The following is a 21,824-nucleotide window of genomic DNA, read 5'->3' on the forward strand; positions in this document are numbered from 1 at the left end:
TATATGCATCATTACTTCTTTTCCCTCTTTTCCAGTGTTGAGTTGACTCTAGATGTTTTATTGTATGACTAAAAAATTTTAAAAAAAAGCACAGCCTTGTGGTTAGATTTATGTAATGCAAATTAGACTTAAAAAGCCCTCTTGCGAGGGATAGACATAAAAAGATTGCATTCATCTGGGGGACATAAAGTAACAAAATAGGAGATTAATACCCAAGAATGGCCACGATCAGTACCAGGAGGATTACTCCATGGCTTAGAGGCCAGCCGGGCTCTCTAGGGGAAAGGGCAGCTCAGATAGAGAAGGGAGCACCAAATAAAGGGGGTTGGGAGGATCCTTCCAAGGAGGGAAAGTAGACTATGGACTGAACATGATTGCCACTCAATGCCTTTTTTGCAGACCACAAATACCCAAAAGGAGAGAGAACAAAAGGGAATGCCCTGCCACAGAGGCGGTGTGGGAGGGATACTGGGATCCATGGTGGTGGAAAATGGGCACTGGTGGAGGGATGGGATCATTGTATAATCGAAACCCAAGCACAAAACTTTGTAAATCTACAACTGTACCTCATGGTGTTCCACTAATAAACATTTAAAAAAAAAAAAGCCCTCTTGCTTAGCTTTGGGTCTTCATAACATAATAGCAAGTTGTTTTTGTGCTGTTCTTTATAGAATTGAATTTACTGATTTCCCGCCCTTCCCCCGCCAATTATTAGAAACAAATTGGAAAGTGCTTATTAGCCTAAACTTAGAAGGAAAAAGAAATTGTGTTTGTGTCCCCTTTCCCCAACCTGCTCTCTTTCCTTCCCTCTTATTGCTACAGTGAACAGTGGTCATATACATTGGTTGCAGTGCTTGCACTCTTGGTTGTGGTGATCATTATTGGGGTACAGATTTGATTGTGATGTCCAGAGATCATATACTTCATTGCTGGGAATGATAGCCAAGCCACCAGACCCACCTGTGCATACAGGATGGTGCTGGAGATCAAACTGAAAGCCTCAATACCTGTGAGATGTGGGAGCTATCTTACTTACCCAAATTCCTGGGCCCTTTGAGGTTTTTGATTCTGATATTTTTGTATGTTTGTTTGTTTGTTTTTTTAAAGCACAGGGTGACTGCTAAATATTCGTTATCTCTTTAAATTTCTTTAGTGATTGAGAATTAAAAAATTTATGACTTCAAAATTAAGGTCACAGGGTAGCAAAAGGTCAGCTTTAAGATAACTCTTTATAACCGTATCTTTTCTGTTGTATTTCCTGTGCATTCTCCTTCCCTGGGCTTCTATTAGCAAACAATCATTCATTCATGGAAGGAAAGCAGTGATTTCCTTCGCTGGCTATAGTTACTACCTAAAGAAGAATTAGGGTGCTAGCCTTCCTCATGGTGTTCCTGTGGATACTTCCCTCATAACTCTCTTTAAATAAACTTGCTTTATGTGCTATTAAATATATGTCGTATTTATAATAAAGAGAAGAGCAGGAGAGATAGCATACAAGTCAGGGTAACAGCTCTGCATGTTTAGGACCCTGGTTTAATCCCTGGCACCTCATGGTCTCCCAAACACTGTCAGGTATAGCCCTCAAGGCCCCTGAGCACTATCTGGTGTGACCCTGCTGGTTCCCAACACACAGGGCTCAAGCTGCAATGCATTCTTTGTCCTGGCATTGAGTTGTCTTGACTGCTAGCACCTGGGCATGCTATCCTTCCTCCCCCAAATGTGGGGCGGGGGGGGGGGGGAATTCTTCATTTTAACTACTACTTTACGAAAGAATGAACTAAATAGCATGAATTTAGATTAAGATAAGGGTACCTTCTGGCTGAATTTTTCTGAGGTCATATGAAGTAATAGAATATTACCCTAGATCTTAAATTTAGAATTTGAACTAAAGCACAGATCAGTTACCTGGGTTGGGAAATGTATGTCAGAAAGTAATTTTTAATTTTTAAAATAAGAATATCTTTAAAATTTATATAAAATATTAAAAATTAAAAATAGAAAACCAAGTGGATTGATAAGAATTTCATTAGTTCAGTTGGGGAGGTTGGTTTCTTTTAGAGAGTAATTGGGATATATAGCAAGAAGGGCTAGTTGAAGCTAGACTTTTATGTATTAGTCTATAATCTGGGTAGGAATAATACCTGTTGTCAAAACAGAGTATCCCTTTCTAGTAATACAGCCTGCTACTTATGAATAGTTCTTTAGGCCATGTTGCTTGAGTTTTGATCTTTACTTCATAAGTTGCTTTCAACTTTCTGTTAACTAATTTCCTTATCAGTGAAATGTGAAAAGTTACACAGTATCTTTCTTGCTTAGTTATTGTGAGGACTAAATAAATTAATAAGGTGAAGAGTTTTTTTTTTTTTTTTGGTATTATCTCCCATACAACAGGTAGTTTAAGGTGATGACTTTGTTATGTGTCCTGGAAAACAAAGGAAAACAAAGGATTCTTACTTTTTATAATTACTTAATAATTTACATATAATGTTAATAATACTCTTACAATGATTTACTTAAAAGTGAAATATTGATAATAATAAATAACTGTTTATTGTTTTACAGTGTTTGGGAAATGGGAAGTAATGACAGCTGGCACCTGAACTAAGTACTTTTATAGGCAACACCATTCCAGAACTTCAGGATGAATGGGGATATGCCCCATGTCCCCATCACTACTCTTGCGGGGATTGCTAGTCTCACAGACCGTAAGTTTAGTTAATTTATTTAATTTATATTCTGCTCTGTTATCAATGATTTTTTTAGAGTGACTTTGACAAAAATTACTTGTGCTATAAAATCATATTAAGATTCTAGATTTTGACATGCATCATTTTCTTTAATTTATTGACATCTGTGTGAAATGAAATGAATTGTTACAGTCTGCTAATAACAGGATATTAATTTTCTTTTAATTCTATTTAAAGTTTTTTGTTTAAAAGGGTTAATCAGAGGTCAGGAATATGGCTCAGTGGCTCCTATATGTATGTTTTGCATGCATAGGACCTAGGCTTGATATCCAGTACCTCAGACCAAAAGATTTTTAAATAGTAAAGGGACAAATGCAAAAGTAAGGACCAAAGAAGATAACAGAAAGAAAATATTTTAAGAAAAATAGGTTCGCATAATGCTCAAAAGTAGAGAGAGTGAGTATGGGGGAAATTGTCATATTGGCAGGGAGAAGGTTGGGAAGGGGTGGGAGATAACGGGGACATTGGTGGCGCAAAATGTGCTCTGTGTAGGGATAGGGTGTTCGATCATTGTATAGCACTGAAACTCAAACATGAAAGCTTTGCAACTGTATCTCACGGTGACTCAATTAAAAGAAAAGAAAGAAAAAGAAAAATTGGTTTGCATATAGGAACTAGTAGAGACTTTTAAAATTTTAGAAAGGGGCTGGAGAGATAACACAGTGAATGGGACACTTTCCTTGTCACACAACCCATCTGTGTTCGATCCCTCGCACCCCATATACGGTCCCCTGAAGCCCAGCTTGGAGTGATTCCCGAACATAGAGCCAGGAATAAGCCTTGGGTACCACTGCATCTCTCCCAGAAGCAAGCAAAAAATGTAGAAATGTTAACAAACTTTTCTTCAGAGAAGAAGATTTTACAGCCCAACTTTGTTTTGAATGTCATATATAGTATTCTATTGGAGTTTTAATAGATGGCAGCAAGCACTTTAAACTTTTAATTTTGAGTTTTACTTAAACATAAACTTTTTAGGAAACCGTTCTTTTCAATTATCTGCTCTAATTCTTGTTAAATGGGAAAATGTAGCCACCGACATTCTTAGTCTCTCTGTCATCCTACCTGAAAAAGTAAAGGCTAGAGAGTTAGGAAGATGATACGCTTTTTCTTTGTGAAGCATATAAGTTTTGGGAGCTTTATATTATGGGCTCCATAAGAAATCAAGTGATTTGATTTATGTTTAATGTCCCCTAAATAAAATTTTTTGATAATTTTAAACTGTTTTTAATATGCATAAACATACAGAATCAGAATCCTTTACTACTAAGGATTTCTTTTGTTTTCTCCATCATTCCAGCTATAGCTCATGTTTTATTCTTTTCTTTTGCGAAGTTTTTTAATTGTTTTTAATTGGAGTTTTTGATTTATAATACTAGTAATGGTGATTTCTCAGGCACATAATTCCAGTACCACCCTGTCACCAGTGTACCCACGTTCCTCCCACAAGGACCCCAGCACCCCTCCCTTTCAAGCTCTCTCGCCCCAATAGGCGTGGATCAGTTGTGTGGATCAGTTCTCCAGTTGTGTTGCCTTTGGGCCTTCATTGCTACCTTGCTTTGTCTCATTAAATCCCACATTTGAGAGAGATCATTTCATATCTGTCCCTTTCTTACTGATTTTTTTCAGCATTATGTTCCCTAGTTTCATCCAGGTTGCTACAAATTGATGATTTTGTTTTTCCTTACAATTGTGTAGTATTCCATTGTTATATCTCATATTTTAAAAGTTAGTCTGCACAGTAAACCCTATTTATTAAACAGTAATTTGTTTCCTATGTATAATTAAAAACTTATTGCTAACCATTTGTGGTGAGTTATTGGAGTTTTGCATTTGGAGCACTGGAGTTTTCTGGGGCTTCCACTAACACTGGTGCAAGCAGCACATCATCACTGGACTGAGCACCCAGACATCAAGCCTGACACCTCCAGGTCAAGTATTGCTGCTGTGAATGACCCCAGATACTCCCAAGCACAGCAAGAATGGCGTTCTCCAGCCTCAATCCACCCCCAAAATAATTTTTAAATTCTTAAGGAGTACAAATAAGGAGTTAAATTTCTTTCATAGAAAGTGATGTAATCTGTTCTAACCTAGGTGATATTTGAGTGAGTTTGTACTGTGTGTGTGGGGGGAGGGGGGGAAGGGGCTGGAGAGGTTTGTTGGAAGAGAGGAAGAATGCCTCTTAGTCACATTGATCAGTTAATTTTATTTTTAACTGCAAAATATGTATATACATTAGAGAGACATCTTATAGTCACTCAGTTCTAATAGTTTGATTTTATTCCAACTAGTCCTGAACCAGCTGCCTCTTCCATCCCCTTTACCTGCTACAACTACAAAGAGCCTTCTCTTTAATGCACGAATAGCAGAAGAAGTAAACTGCCTTTTGGCCTGTAGGGATGATAATTTGGTTTCACAACTTGTCCATAGCCTCAACCAGGTATCAACAGATCACATGTAAGTACAATCGCTTTTATATCTAGGTAGTTTTAAGTTTTGGTCTCAATATGAAAGTCAGTATTCCTGGTTTTATTTTTTTAAGGGTAAATAGTTTATTTTTAAAGTATATCAGTATTATGACTAGAATCTAGCCTTATTTATGACTAGATAATATTGAGATTAGGACAAATTATTTTGAGATGATAATTTTGATAGTACTATGAAAATATTGAGATTAGGACAAATTATTTTGAGATGATAATTTTGATAGTACTATGAAGATCTTTTCAACTTTTTTGAAAAATCTTAGAATTCATCAAGTTTGTAGTGGTTTCAATTTCTAAAGGTTCTACTTACCATTTTTTGCTAGAATGGTTAGTAATTGCTAGGATTGCTAGTATTGTTATAATTCCCAGGCATAAGGGACCATTCTGCATGATTTATTTGGAGTAGCACTATAGCACTGTCGTCCGGTTGTCGATTGGCTCGAGTGGGCACCAGTAATGTCTCCATTATGAGACTTGTTGTTACTATTTTTGGTATATCGAGTACGCCACGGAGAGCTTGCCAGGCTCTGCCATGTGGGCAGGATAGTCTCGGTAGCTTGCCGGACTCTCCGAGAGGGACGGAGGAATTCAACCTGGGTCAGCCACGTGCAAGGCAAACGCCCTACCTACTTTGCTATTGCTCCAGCCCATGCTTTTCATGAGAAATGTAATAAGAATTATGTAATAAGGATGAATTCTATGGAAGACTGCTAAAATATTTGGTCTAATTTTTTCTAGAATTTCTTGTATCATAACTATTTTTCATACCGTATATTGTAAATAAGACTAAAGTATGTAGTTGATGAAAATTTTATGTGACTATTTTTCATAATGTTTTTAACAAAAAATTGTTGTAGACTTAGAAATAATAACATCAAAATACACATAAGATTACATCCCTTGCCCTTACTCCTCAGAGTTTACCATATGTGGTAATTTGTTTAACCACAAATTATTTAATTTTCTTTATTCTCTCTCTCTCTCTCTCTCTCTTAAAGTTTTTTGTGTCATACCCAGCGATGCTCAAGGGTTACTCCTGGCTCTGCACTCAGGAATTACTCCTGATTGTGCTCAGGGGACCATATGGGATGCTGGGGATTAAACCCAGGTCAGCTGTGTGCAAGGCAGAATGCTCTACTCGCTGTACTATCTCTCCGGCCCCTATTTATTTATTTATTTTTAATTCAAAGACTTTGGTCTTTCATGTTAGATGCAACTCATACTTTGAAACTATTTTTTAAAATTGTTGATTTTAAGATGAAATATTCTTAGATGTATCTTTTGGTAAAAAAGCTGAGAAATGATCAACTGAAATCATAATGAAAATCACTGTATCACATAATGAAATATAATAGTAATATTTTGTCACTCTAGAAATTCAGTTTCTAATTATTATATCACTTATTATCTGTACATATTAATACTTTTCACTAAATATATAAAGGAAATAGCATTGATATTTATTTATGATGAGTTGTTTATCATTGCTCAAAATTTTTATTTAATATCTTTATAATCTTTTGTACTAAATGTAATGGGTAAAACAGTGCCTTGTAGAATGAAACATTAAAAACAGTGCCTATATTTAATTTTATTATTTATCTTCCATGCTTGTGAATCTAATTTGGTACTTTTTAGTTTGTTGAAATTGTGACAAGTTTTAATTACTTGTGTGGGTCTTTTCCCTCTGATGACTTTATCTGAGAAAATATAAGAAAAATTGCATTTGCATCCATAGTTTAACCAGTTGGTCATCGTATTTCATTTAGAGAACATTCTCAAAAAATAAAACTTACTCATTTTTTACACATGTGAGAGAGGAAATATATTCCAATACAAAATACCAACTTCTCTGAATAATGATTGCATCTCTTTCCTTCTGTTATTTTGACTGGCTTTGAGTAGATTTTATTTTCTATTTTGAAACTAATATAGACAATTCTTAAACTAGTTTAAACTAGTTAAAATAGTTATGCAGAATAATATTTTTCTTTCTTAATAAAAGACTGAGAGAGGGAGAATCCTTAAATAAGCTTTCATTTTTTGATAATTCTGTTACTTTCAGAAATAACATTAAGAATTCCTTGATACTGTTAGACATATCTTTATGATTTATTTTTATAACATATGTCCTAATATTTCTACTTCAGCCTTTTCTGCATTTCACTAATGAATGTCATTTAACTAATATATGATAGGAAAGTTTTAATCAATTATATCAATTCCTGTTTTGATTTTTTTCCCCCAATGCCAGAGAGTTGAAAGATAACCTTGGCAGTGATGATCCAGAAGGCGACATACCAGTCTTGTTGCAGACCGTCCTGGCAAGGAGTCCTAATGTTTTCAGGGAGAAAAGTATGCAGAACAGATATGTACAAAGTGGTGAGATACTTAAAAATTTAAATTCATAATAAACTTCTTAGGATATTTTTTTCTCTTTTTTGGGAGGGTCACACCTGGCGATGCTCCGGGGTTACTCCTGGCTCATGAACTCAGGAATCACTCCTGGCTGTGCTTGGGGGACCCTATGGGGTGCTGGGAATCAAACCCGGGTCAGCCGTGTGCAAGGCAAACACCCTCCCTGCTGTGCTCTCGCTCCAGCCCCAGGATTTCTTATCAAAATTCTTTTCCCATGTAATTAAGTTCATGTCTCCTTTTACAAACTCTGACTTATCATCTACGAATGCCATCATGTTCATAACTTGAATTATGTCATGAACAGAAAGGAGGAAACTAAATGTTTATTGTCTTAAAGTTTTAATATGTAACTACCATGTGAATTAGAACTTAAAGTGTGTATCATTAGATATTTCAGAAAGCATTAACTTAACCAAAAGAGCTTTAGCATTTTTTTAAGGAAAATCATTAAGTTACATGAAAGACATTTTAAAATTAATCACACAATAAAAATATTTGCAGAGCTTTTTAAAATTCAGCCCATTTATAAATTATTATGTGTTACTAAGTTTAGTGCTTACAGTGATACTGAAGTTAGTAGTTTCTTTGCTTCAGTAAGAGAAAACTTGCTTTTAGTAAATATTTTCATTAAATAAATTTAAATTTATAGAATCAAGGAGTACCTTTGAGGTAGGAGCATTTTTCTGGTGTGTAGAAAACCCAAATACTTGCTTGACTTTTGAGATTATAGTAGTTAGAAGTGGGTAGTTTATACAACTCCAGAAGGTTGAACATAATTATATTCAAGAATGCCTCCAGAACCTCCCATTGTACTTCCACCTTCATTGATAACACTGTGAGCTTTGTGTTCCATTTCCTGGTCTTGGTTTTTGTTGCTTTTGTATATTTGTTGTGTTCTAAAGTAATTGTAACCTTAGTCTCCTTTCCCCAGTGAATTCATAGCAATGCTTCTTCTCAAACTTTTAAGCAAATTGAAGTAAGGTATGCAGAGCAGGACTCTTTATTATCACTAGTCACCAAGACTAAGATAAGATAGCTCCTAGTTGTAGAAAACTGAAAAGGCTAAGAAAAAAATTGAATTATACACGCTCTCTGAAAGATTGTAGGAATGAATGAATATATGAAGAGATTATTGGTTGCAAGAAGAATTAGTGTAGATTCTGAGTAAATAGAAAAGTGAATAAAGGCTAAGACCATTTTTTATGACAACATTTTAAACTTTTATTTTTTTATTTTGGTGGGCAAAACCTCCCAAGCAGCGCTCAGAGGATAGATCATTTTTTATTGTGGTGATGACACCTAAAGATATAGCTGATGTTAGAAAAGATGAAGTCATGAAATTTACATACAAGTGATACTACATGGAAAGTATCATGCTAAGAGAAATGAGTCAGAAAGAAAGGGATAGACATAGAAAGACTGCATTCATCTGAGGGACATAAAGTAACAAAATAGGAGATTAATACCCAGGAATAGCCGAGATCAGTGCCAGGAGGATTACTCCATGGCTTAGAGGCCAGCCAGGCATTCTAGGGGAAAGGGCAGCTCAGATAGAGAAGGGAGCACCAAATAAAGGGTGTTGGGAGGATCCTCCCAGAATGGGTCATGCATGTTGAAAGTAGACTATGGACCGAACTTGATTGCCACTCGATGCCTCTTTTGCAGACCACAACATCCAAAAAGAGAGAGAACAAAAGGGAATGCCCTGCCACAGAGGCAGGGGGGGATGGGGGGGATGGGGGTGGGAGCGTTACTGGGATCCATGTTGGTAGAAAAATGGGCACTGGTGGAGGGATGGGTATTTGATCATTGTATAATCGAAACCCAAGCCCAAATTTTTGTAAGTTTACAACTGTACATGGTGTTTCACTAATAAAAATTAAAAAAAAAAGATATAGCTGAATAGAGCTAAACTAAAATTCCACAAAATTGTAAATCAGTGATAAATTGATAAAGTAAAATACTTTTTCAAACACTATAGATTTGATAGGTATATAAAATTTTAAAATTAATATATGAATGATTCTGTGCTAATTTTATGATTTGTGTGAAATACAAATGTAAAGTTTAGTAAGAGTGAGAGAGTTAAGGAAGATAATAGGGGAGAATTTGAATGGCCTACAGACATAAATACGAATGTATTATCCTAAGAAAGGGAATGTTGGCTTTTTCTTAGGCAATATTATAGATATTGGTTAAGTATCTGCATTAATAAGTAAAGGATTTTGGTAAAAATCTCTGGATACCTGATCAGATATATATGGCATTACCTGATCAGATATATACTATTCAATATAAATGAAATGTTAATAATTTATTGTGAATATATACAACCCTTAGCAAGATAGGAGTAAATAAACTTTTCTATCCCTTTTATTTATCCCTATTCAATATAAATGAAATGTTAATAATATATTGTGAATATATATGTATATATTGTGAAAATATATATATATATATATATATACACACACACACACACAACCCTTAGCAAGATAGGAGTAAATAAACCGTTCTATCCCTTTTATTTATGAGGTCACTCACTGCTTTCATACTTTGTTAGTGATTCCAGCTATTGGTAATAACACTTTAAACTCTTATTTTGTAGAGTATTACTATTCCTTTTGAAAAGATTCAACAATAATAGAGTAATTACATCATTGAATTATTGAACTTATGATTTGATGTTGATTTTGGATAGAAAGCAAAAGCTTAATAATTGAAATTTAGCAGGCATTCCATCTCCCTAACCCCAGGTCAAATCCCTGGTAACACATATGGTCCCTTGAGCACAGAGCCAGGAATAGCTCTTAATCACAGCTGGGTGAAACCAAACTAACCCTCAGTCTCTTACCTTAATCCCCCTCAACAAAACAGTTGTAATTTAGACTACATGCTAAAAACAACTGTTAGTGATGGTTTTGGAGATGATGGAGTCCTTACCTGAAATTCAGTGTCTTAGAAATAAGGTTTCTTTTGTAATGTTTCTGGCATATGAACATGTAAAATGCTATTTGAATAATTCATGTGAAAGGTATTTTTCATAATCAGTAGCAGGAGATGAAATTTGAGGATAAAAGATGATGCTTAAAGTGCCCCCAAATTGGTTGGCTATACATATAAGAAAGTTTGGGGGCCAGGAGATAGTACAGTGTTTTCTAGGTTCAATCCCTGGTACCACATGCCAATTAAGTGTTGAAGAATATATTCCTGGAGAACCCTGAGCATTTACAGGTGTGATACCACGTTCGTTGAACTCTGGCATTGAATAGGCCAAGTACTCCCGGGTGCCCCCTGCCCCTAAGAAAAAAGAAAATTCAGAATTAATTTTTATCATTGAATTAAAAATTCTTAGCTACCAATCTTTTCATGAATCTCATCTAACAACTCCTTTGTGATGCAAAAAATATCTAGCTTAAAAGAACTACCAGAATCAGAAAGCTCTCATTTTCATTCAATAATTAAATATTTAACTCTTAAGGTGTGGCAAAGAATTATTGAGATTGAAAGAATAGGAGCATTTTGTTTTATATCAGAATAGTTTTAGATGAAAGTTGCAGGAACTCTTTTAAGCCCCTGAATAAATTACTTTTTAAACCTAGGGACTGAATCATAATGAAGCAAATAACACTGTGAAATTAAGTTCTTAAGGATAGAAGGTAAATGTAATAAATGTTTCATGTAACCAATTTTTCTATAGGCCTACAGTAGGAAAAAAATGTATAATATTTTGTCTGGGGTTAGGCAAAATGACTTAAGATTTTTTTCTTTTTTGGGGAGGGGCGACACCTGGCAGTGCTCAGGGCTTACTCTTGGCTCTGTGCTCAGGGACTACTCCTGGCAGATTTGGGGAAACCATATGGTGCCAAGGATCGAACTTGGGTCTGCTGTGTGCCGTACAAGCACCATACCTGCTATACTATCTCTTTGGCCCCCTTTTTCTTTTTTCTTTTAATTCTAAGGTTAAATAATGGGACCTTAATTTATTATTTTTTAAATTGCTAATTTAAATCTCTGTGTCAGGTCCTGGATTACTTACCTGGTAAAGTGTGTTTTTGTTGACTTGAAATTTACAGTTTCTATATTTTGATCTTTAAGAATGTTTGTTATAAAAAAGTAAATACAGAATTTTTTAAAATTTGTGAAATAAGTTTATTTAACTAAAAGAACATTTCAGCATTAAAAGATAACATGCTAGAGGTTGGGAAGGATAAAAAAGGATAACGTGTTGTTTATTTTTGTATTATATAGGAATGATGATGTCTCAGTATAAGCTTTCTCAGAATTCCATGCACAGTAGTCCTGCATCTTCCAATTACCAACAAACCACTATCTCACACAGTCCCTCCAGGTAATATACATAAATATAAATAAGTAAAGTAAAAGTAAGTAAAGGCTCTCCCGTTGATCATCGATTTGCTCGAGCGGGCCCAGTAACGTCTCCATTGGAGACTTTGTTGTTACTGTGTCTGGCATATCGAATACGTCATGGGGAGCTTGCCAGGCTCTGCCGTGCGGGCGAGATACTCTCGGTAGCTTGCCGGGCTCTCCAAGAGGGGCGGAGGAATCGAACTCGGGTCGGCCATGTTGGCTGCGTGCAAGGCAAACACGCCCTACTGCTGTGCTATTGCTCCAGCCCTGTAATATAAATAAATAAAGATAAAGATAAAGGCCCTCCCGTTGTTCGTTGATTTGCTCGAGCGGGCCCAGTAACGTCTCCATTGGAGACTTTGTTGTTACTGTGTCTGGCATATCGAATACTCTCGGTAGCTTGCCGGGCTCTCCGAGAGGGGCGGAGGAATCGAACTCGGGTCGGCCATGTTGACCGCTTGTAAGGCGAACGCCCTACCGCTGTGCTATCATTTTATTTATTAAGTGTGATTTTATGTCAAAGTCTCCAATGGAGACTTACTGGGTCCGCTCGAGCAAATCGATGAACAATAGGAGGACAGGACAGTGATTTTATGTAGTGAATATACTTCTAAATATATAGTACATACATGTATTTAAAGTACACATCAATAAAGATTTGAAATGTTTAGCCTTAAGTAGTCAACTACATGAACATTTGCCTGCAGGTATTAAGTGTGGAATACCACATTTAATGCCATTTGGTGGGGGGTGGGGCACCAAAAAGAAGTAAATGTGTGCATTTGCCAGTATTGCTCACAAGCAGAGTGTACTGTTTCATTACTCAAAAACAGTTACTACACCATGAAGTGTGGCACTTATATACACTTATTTGAAAAAGTTACCATTTTATATAAATTAATTTCATAGATAATGTATTCAATTAACCTACATATTTGAGATAATTTACAGGGCAGAGTTTATTTTCAGTTGTTTAGCTTTATGTTCCTTAAATCAGTGAATACTTTCTTTTACGGCAGTAAATGAAATTACCTGAGTATTTTTAAACTGTTTAGTCTGACTCTTAGGTGTTTGTAAGTTACTTGGCTATTAAAAATGTCTCCTCATAGATTATAGACAGTTTGGGTAATTCGATGATGAAATTTAAGGGTATTTACTTCATTTTATAATATTGTTCATTTGACTTTTTGCCTTTCAGCCGGTTTGTGCCACCACAGACAAGCTCTGGGAACAGATTTATGCCACAACAAAATAGCCCAGTGCCTAGTCCATATGCCCCACAAAGCCCTGCAGGATACATGCCATATTCCCATCCTTCAAGTTATACAACACATCCACAGATGCAGCAAGGTAAAAAAGCAGATTGATTGATTATTTATAGAAAATGCCTGTGATTCCATGCAAGATTTTTTTTCTTTGTAAATTTTAAAACATAATCTATACTGTACAGATAACTATACTAAGATATAACAAAAACTTAAAACGTGTTACATTTACTATTTGAAAGTTTTTTATTTGGGACATGATCAATTTTCATTTGCTTCTTTAGACCAGGCTCTTTAACCACCAGTCCACAGACTACAGGTGTCTAAAGATTTAAAAACCACTGGTTTACCATGGATCAGTATGCAGGACAAGTGCTAGTCTCTTTGTGTAAAAAGGTTGAAGAATGCTACTTTAGATTATCTTAATAAAACAACAACAACTAGTAACTGGCTTTTTGTTTATTTTAAATTAGGCTTCCCCCACACCCCACACCCACCCACATACACATACACTCAGTTTTAAACATAGGCTTTGGCACTAATCCAGTACTGGGCACACACACCACACACACACAGTTTTAAGCATAGGCTTTGGCACTCACTCAGTACTGGGCATTAGTGAACCAAGGACCTCATGGATGCTAGGCATGTGTTCTATCACTTGAGTTATTTCCCTACCCTAAGAATAAAATTTGGGGCCAGGGTGAAACAGGAAGGGACTGGGTTTTGTGCCAGCATTAACATTGCTCTGGGGAGGACCTTGTGGTGCCAGAAATTGAAACATGATCAACCACGGTTACAGAAGGTGCCCTAATCCCTGTACTATCTTTCTTGCCCCAAGAATTACTTTTTTCTTTTTTTTTAATGTTTATTTATTTTTATCAGTTTTTTTAATTGAATCACTGTGAGAGCAGTTACAAAGTTTTGGGGTCTAAGTCTCACTCATACAATGATGAAACACCCGTCCCTTCACCAGTGCACATTTTCCACCACCACAAACCCTAGTATACCTCCCACCCCCCGGACCCACACTGCCCCCCCCCCCACATGTGTGGCAGATGATTTTCACATTACTCTCTTTCCACAGCATATGATGTCATGCGGCCGTGGTAGAGGCCACACGATTTTGGAATTCTGAAATCTTAATAATTAAATATGGAGGGGTTTCTGCCAAAAGCTGCTGGGTTCCGAGATTTGTTTCTGAGTCTCTGGGATCATATTTAAGACAGCATGTTTAAGGGCACCTTGTTGAGTACTCAGAGGGCTGGTCATGGGCAGTGACTTGGGGCTCTCCTTGGGGCAGGAGAAGAAAAGGCCAGCCCCGCCCCCATCCCATGAGGCCTCGTGTCTCCATGGAATTCTACCTGGCTGTCCATTACCTCTGGAAGATGGCGGACCCCGAGCCACCACGGGGAACAGGCAGTGGATTGGCACCTTTTCCCACCTGGGGTGTCCTGGGGCTGGTATCCTAATGCCAAGTCCGGACGCATTTCTGCCAAAAGCCACTGGGTTCCGAGATTTGTTTCTGAGTCTCTGGGATCATGTCTTAAGCAGCTTGTTGAGTAGCCAGAGGGCCTCTCAAGAATTAACATTTTAGTAAGTTGTGTGTAGCATGAAAATTGCACTGTAAAGTGAATATACGACAAGTAGAGAAAAATTAAACTCGTGTTCTTAATGGAAGTCAAAAGTTGATGCTAATAATTGTGCGTTTTATCAGCTTATTGTCCTGGGCTATATATGTCAGGGCTACTAAATAACAGTAGCATAAATTTACATGTACGTTTGAAGGAGAAATATAAAAAGCGTCATTGTATTTTTCTTTGGGTGGTGGGTTAGGCTTGGCTCTGAACTTAGGATTTTTTCCTGGCAATGTTCTGGGGATCATGTAGCATGCTGGGGATTAGACACAGCAAACACCCTACCCACTGTACTGTTGTTCCAGCCTTTTTTTTTTTTTATAAACGGAGGGGACTGGTCTCCCAAGTAGTGCTCAGAGGGTCTATGGATCACTCCCAGTAATATTTCGTCAGCTGGACTAGTAGGCCAATTGCCAGGTTCAGAGCTAAGACCTGGTGATGTGCAGAGGAGCCTCTGAAGTTGCGGTTAGAGTTAACAGTGCTAGGAATTCAACTTAAGTCTCTGCACTTGCAAAGCCTGTAAGCCTGTACCCTGCACCCTTGAGCTATCTACCCACTCTCCTTTATAAGCTTTTTTTGGGAGAGAGGATTGAGCATATTCAGCAGATTTTTAGACACGTATATAGTAATACATATGTTCTCATTGTTCATGACAAAGGTGTTTCAACATCGAATGGATAAATTGTGTGCATTACACAACAAAAATATAAAATTAAATGATAGTTTAAACACACATTTAAAAGTTATTAAATTTCAACATAATATTGAATCTAAAAACAAATTATAAAAGAACATGCACATAATATGCCATGTATATATAAAATGTTATATATTAGAAATGAGTTCATTTGTAGCAAAAGCACAAAGATAATTATGGCAGGACTAATTAAATTTATTTATATTTGGAGGGATGTGTTGGGTTTTTGGACCACAACTGGCAGTGGTTAGGGCCTATTTCTTACATTGTGCTCAGAAGTCACTCCCAGAAGTTCCAGGCTACCATGTGTGCTAGACATGAAACCAGGATGGCCCCATGGAGAACAAATCCATTAATCCTTGTACAATTTCTCCAGCCCTGGGTTACATAAAATTTACTTTAGGGGAGGGGCCACAACTAGCGATGCTCATGGATTATTCCTGGCTCAGCACTATAAGTCACTCTTTGCTGGCTCTGGGTCACTGAGGGATGCCAGAGATTGAACCCTGGTCAGCTGCATACAAGGCAAGTGTCCTACCTATTGTGCTGTGTCTCCAGCCTTAGATTTAATAAAACAATTGTATTTATGAATTAAGGGAAAAGAATAGAGAAGAAAAAAATATAGGCAAATGAAATGCATCTACCATATATAATATCTGTTTTTCAAAAATAGCTGTCATGTGATACAATGGTAAGATTTGATCAGGTTTTAATTATTAAATTTTTCTTATTCATGTTTCAGCCTCAGTATCAAGTCCCATTGTTGCAGGTGGTTTGAGAAACATCCATGATAATAAAGTTTCTGGTCCCTTGTCTGGCAATTCAGCTAATCATCATGCTGATAATCCTAGACATGGCTCAAGTGATGACTACCTACACATGGTGCACAGGCTAAGTAGTGACGTATGTAATATATTCATTATGGTTAAGGTAATAAAATAGTTTAGTATGTGTCTGTCTCATAACCTGGTATTTAGTTTAATAAATTAAGGATTCTTCTATTTATTAAGGATTACACTAGATTTGCCTGCTTGGCAGAGCCTGGCAAGATCCCTGTGGCGTATTTGATATGCCAGAAACAGTAAAGTCTCACAATAGAGATGTTACTGATGCCTGCTCGAGCAAATTGATGAACAACGGGAACACAGTGCTACAGTGCTACACTAGATTTGAGTAGCTATAATGATGAACCAGGGCTGGAGTGATAGCACAGTGGTAAGGCATTTGCCTTGCAAGCGGCCGACCCGGCTGAGCCGGGTTCGATTCCTCCGCCCCTCTCGGAGAGCCTGGCCAGTTATCAAGAGTATCTCGCCCACATGGCAAAGCCTGGCAAGCTACCCATGACATATTCAATATGCCAAACACAGTAACAACAAGTCTCACAATGGAGACGTTACTGGACCCGCTCAAGCAAATCAATGAACAACGGGAGGACAGTGACAGTGAATGATGAACCAACTGTAGGGTTCTCTCTCCTTTTTTCCTTTCTGTTTTTTTGGCCATACCCAGTGGTGCTAGGAATTTCCTCTGATTAGTTTTAGGGGATAGTTTGGTGTTGCTGATTGAACCTGAGATTCCAACGTGTAAAGCATGCACTCTAGCCCTTTGCGCTATCTCTCCATATCCTGAATTACAAGATTTTTACACTACAAAGCTTAGTCCATTGCAGAGTTGGTAAACTGGCCAGTCATAAAATAAAATTTCAGCTTCATAAACTCACCATCACAAAAGATGTGATAGAAAATTGTGTCTTACAAAGTCTAAATATTATCTACCCTACAGAATAAAGATTTTCAATTCCTGTTTTGGGTATTTCATAAATATAAATACATTTAAAGATACTTTAAATGCTCTCTTAAATAATGAGCATAAGAGATGACAGTGAACTTTGCCATCAAGTCATTTATATCCCAATAGGTTGTTCACTGCTCCTTTTATAGAAAATAGCAAACAGAAATAGAACATACTAGTAATACCAGTTTTCTTATTCATTGCCATGCTTAGGGTATTGATTCTTTTGGATTCAATTTCAATTCTTCTAATATTTACCAAGAAGAAAACAGGAAAGTGCAGAAGAATTATGCTTTTGAATACCAACACTTTACCTGTCAGTAATTTATCTTTCATTGGTTCTCTTTAAGATTTCTATAAAGACTCTCATCATTTAAGATAAAACTTATTTATTCTATTCTTAGGATGGAGATTCTTCAACAATGAGGAATGCTGCATCTTTTTCTTTGAGATCTCCACAACCGGTATGCTCCCCTGCTGGAAGTGATGGAACACCTAAAGGTATTAATGAAGGATTAAAATTTCCTTCAGTATTTCATATTACAAATTGAGTTAAGAACTCAAGCCTTCTTAATGCTGACACCAAAAAAATGTTCTCACATTTTTGTTTTCCTTATTGTGGAAAAGGCGAAACATTTTTTTTTGTACTTATATAAATTATTGGTAATGTTATTAGATGTGCCATATTGTTTTGCTTCACCATTAAATTCACTTATCTTTTCTAACCGTAACTCTTATAAATTTAAATTTGTCAGCTTTCCTCATGCTCCCCTCAAAAAAAATATTTCATATTGTATTCATCTTCCTTTCTCCTGCTTTTCATCTTTTCTCTTCATTAGCTCTTTCTGTTCTTTGTTTTTGAAAAATATCCATCATTAAACTTTTTGAGCTTATTGTGCTTTTTTTCTTGACCTTTTTACTCAGGTTTTGTCAGAACATTGATTACTTCTGTGAACAGACTTCCAAATCTGTATCTTTGGCTTCTTTTATGCTCCTAAATTGTGTGCTCCTAAACTCATTTCTAGATTAAATTTTCTTTATATCTAGCTGGTATTTCAAGTTTATGTTCAGAATTGTTATCACTGTTCCATCACTCACTATTTTTAAATTGCTAATCTTTTTTGTTTGTTTCTTTGGTTTTTTTTTTTATCACAACTGAGAATGCGCAGGACTTTCTCTTGGCTCTGCAATCAGGGATCACTCCTGGTAGTGCTAGGGGGACCTCACAGGATGTGGCTGTGTGCACGCAAATTCCCTACCTCCTGTGCTCTCACTCTCACCCCTTTAAATTGCTGCTGTAAGTCCTGTATTCTAGTTTTCTCTCGCCTCGTAGGTGGACATTTACCAAAATCTGGCCTGTTCTTAATGACCTCCTAAAATTTCTAATATCTACTTTCATCTCTGCTTTTTAAAGTCCTTGTCTATTCAGTGTCTAAGTTAAGTGGATGATCTTTCAAGCCCCTGCCCTAATTTCCTTGAACCTTTATTTTGGTTTGGTTTGGTTTTTTTCTCTAATAACTTATCCTGTACTCTCTTATAAACAGTAGGTTATATCTAACTGTTCAAATTACCAAATATCAATTAAATAAGTTGGTGTTCACAGCACTTGTAACAAGCTGTGACACAGATTGTCGTAAAATGTTAATTCCAATTCTTTTTACTGCCTCATAGACAAAACGTTCTAAAATTTTTTGTTTTCCTACATAACACTTTAAATATTTTAGCATTGCTAATAAGAGTTACAAATAAATGTATCGTGGAAAAAAATACATTTAAAGACAGAATTTAATTTATTTATTTTTTGCTTTTTGGGTCAAACACACCTGGCAATGCACAGGGATCACTCCTGGCTCTGCACTCAGGAATTACCCCTGACTGTACTCAAGGGATCATAAGGGATCCCGCTGGGCATCGAACCTGGGTCGGCCGCATGCAAGGCAAACGCCCTACTCGCTGTGCTATTGCTCCAGCCCCCAGAATTTAATTTTTAAAATTTCTTTTGGTTTTGGGGCCATATCCAAGCTGTACTTAGGGCTTACTTACTCCTGACACGGTGCTCAGGAATCATTCCTGGTGTAGTTTTGGGAATCATATGGAATGCCAGGTATCAAACCCAGATCATCTTCGTGTAAGGCAGGTGCCTTACCCACTGGTCTATTTCTCTAGCCCTAGAAAACTTAATTTAGAACAAATCTAGGTTTAAGTTCTTTCTACTGAAGACTGCCATAGAAATACACTGATTTTCATAATTTCCCATTGTTTTTTTTAAACGTTTTAAAAATATATGTATGCATTGTAAGATATAATTTTACCTTTTTGTCCTGGAGTTTACCAATACTAATTAATGCTATTATTTTTCATCTAAGATCTTGTTAACTTGGAAACTTCTTTCATTTGATTAGATTTTTTAAAACTTCTATAGCACTTGCTAAATTGATGCAAGCTATGCCAAAGATATTTTTTGAGCTTTGAATTTGCCAGCATTGAGTACTTTTCTTTACACAAAAAGGATTAGTAAACTGAAGACATTTTGTGATGATAATAAGTGGAGGAAGAAAGAGAAGAATACATAAAGGTATAAACCAGTAATTTACCACTAGTATGTGGAGACTAATAATTGTATTTTTTCCTGATACCTTTTTTCATTCCAGTAAGTATTCATGTCATTGTGGTAACTAGGATTTTTTTTTTTAAAGAATACAATTTAGCAGGCTTACTCTTGGCTTTAGATACGCCACCTTTCTCGTATATATTCATCATAAGAATAGAGGTTTAATGCAAAAATACATATATTTGTCTTCTCTCTTCTTTGTAAATAATAATTTTGGGGGGACATTGCTAAGTATATTTTATAACACAAAAGTACAAAGAGTACTAGTCTGGAAAATGGAATGGTCTTGGTTTAATTCAAACCTTGGTCATCTGTCAGCTAGCCAAAAACCCAAGGAGGATAGTCAGTCAACTCAACTTTCGTTTTGTCTTTTATAAATCACTGGCTTGAAGTAGGTAAGATTATGTCATATTGTAAGAAAACACCTAACACAGTTGTTCAACCATGTTGAATTATTTTTCTAGGATCAAGATCAACTTTAATCCTTCCATCTCAACCTCTACCTTGTTCATCACCTCGAGATGTTCCACCAGACATCTTGTTGGATTCTCCAGAAAGAAAACAAAAGAAACAAAAGAAAATGAAATTAGGCAAGGATGAAAAAGACCAGAGTGAGAAAGCTGCAATGTATGATATTATTAGTTCGCCATCCAAGGACTCTACAAAACTTACATTAAGACTTTCTCGTGTAAGGTCTTCAGATATGGACCAGCAAGAGGATATGCTCTCTGGTATGGAAAATAGCAATGTTTCAGAAAATGATATTCCTTTTAATGTGCAGTACCCAGGACAGACTTCAAAAACACCCATTACTCCACAGGATATAAATCGCCCATTAAATGCTGCCCAGTGTTTGTCGCAGCAAGAACAAACAGCATTCCTTCCAGCAAATCAAGTGCCTGTTTTACAACAGAACACTTCAATTGCTACCAAACAACCCCAGACTTCTGTGGTACAGAATCAGCAACAGGTATCACAACAGGGACCTATATATGATGAAGTGGAATTGGATGCATTGGCTGAAATTGAGCGAATAGAAAGAGAATCAGCTATTGAAAGGGAACGCTTTTCAAAAGAAGTTCAAGATAAAGGTAAAGTAATTTTATTACTACTACTTTGTTTTCTGGGCAAACATCTAATTATAATTTTGATTTTTAATTATGTTTTATATTCTGTCTCCTTAAATACATTTTTATTTCTAGTGCTCACCACCTCAGAAGTTAAATTCTTTATTTTTTTTTAAAACCACTATTTAAGATTCAGTAATCCTGTATCCATCTATTATGTGTTATGCACCAAGTGATTTTATCTGTGCTTTGTTTTAAAAAATGAACATAAGCATTTCTATATCACATTCCACAAATTATATAGATGTATATCATCAGTTTTCTACCTGAACAAGATTAGCTGCTGTAGAATTGCTTTGTTCCTTAAACCAGTATGTTTAAGGAAAATTTGTATGTCTACTTACTACTTTTCACTTGTTTTATATTTGTGTTCTTTAACAATAATAATAATTTTTGGTGAATGTGTGTGGTGCTGGAGATTGAACCCAGTCCCTGTCATAATTATGATTTATCTTTAATTTAAAAATTAGGAAAAGAATTTTAAGATAACATTAAATAGCAAGCTTTATGGGTCAGAGATCATTCATTTGTAGTTATTTTAAGTGTTCTCTTATCTGACCTGCTATGTAAGATAGGGTATCAAGACCTATGATGTGAGTTTATGGGCTTTTTTTCATCTTTATAAAAGATAAAAAATGATAATCAAGTGAAAGTACATTCTTAAGTTCTTGTCATTT

At 36.1% G+C, this 21,824-nt stretch overlaps 1 protein-coding gene across 2 annotated transcripts in view; it reads left to right on the forward strand.

Annotated features, from left to right (window-relative positions):
- Positions 1–21,824, forward strand: part of NIPBL (NIPBL cohesin loading factor) — a 215,362-nt gene that overhangs the window by 82,886 nt on the left and 110,652 nt on the right. For both annotated transcript variants that reach the window (XM_056112225.1, XM_056112227.1), the window contains exons 2-9: positions 2,563–2,705; positions 5,036–5,201; positions 7,485–7,612; positions 11,900–11,999; positions 13,218–13,369; positions 16,361–16,521; positions 17,814–17,910; positions 20,485–21,111. In XM_056112225.1, the coding sequence (XP_055968200.1) occupies positions 2,642–2,705; positions 5,036–5,201; positions 7,485–7,612; positions 11,900–11,999; positions 13,218–13,369; positions 16,361–16,521; positions 17,814–17,910; positions 20,485–21,111 (1,495 nt within the window). In that variant the 5' untranslated portion in view covers positions 2,563–2,641. The remainder of the gene's footprint in view (positions 1–2,562; positions 2,706–5,035; positions 5,202–7,484; positions 7,613–11,899; positions 12,000–13,217; positions 13,370–16,360; positions 16,522–17,813; positions 17,911–20,484; positions 21,112–21,824) is intronic.

This window comes from Sorex fumeus, unplaced genomic scaffold (assembly GCF_029834395.1).
Source record: "Sorex fumeus unplaced genomic scaffold, SorFum_2.1 ptg000015l, whole genome shotgun sequence".
Classification (NCBI taxonomy): domain Eukaryota; kingdom Metazoa; phylum Chordata; class Mammalia; order Eulipotyphla; family Soricidae; genus Sorex; species Sorex fumeus.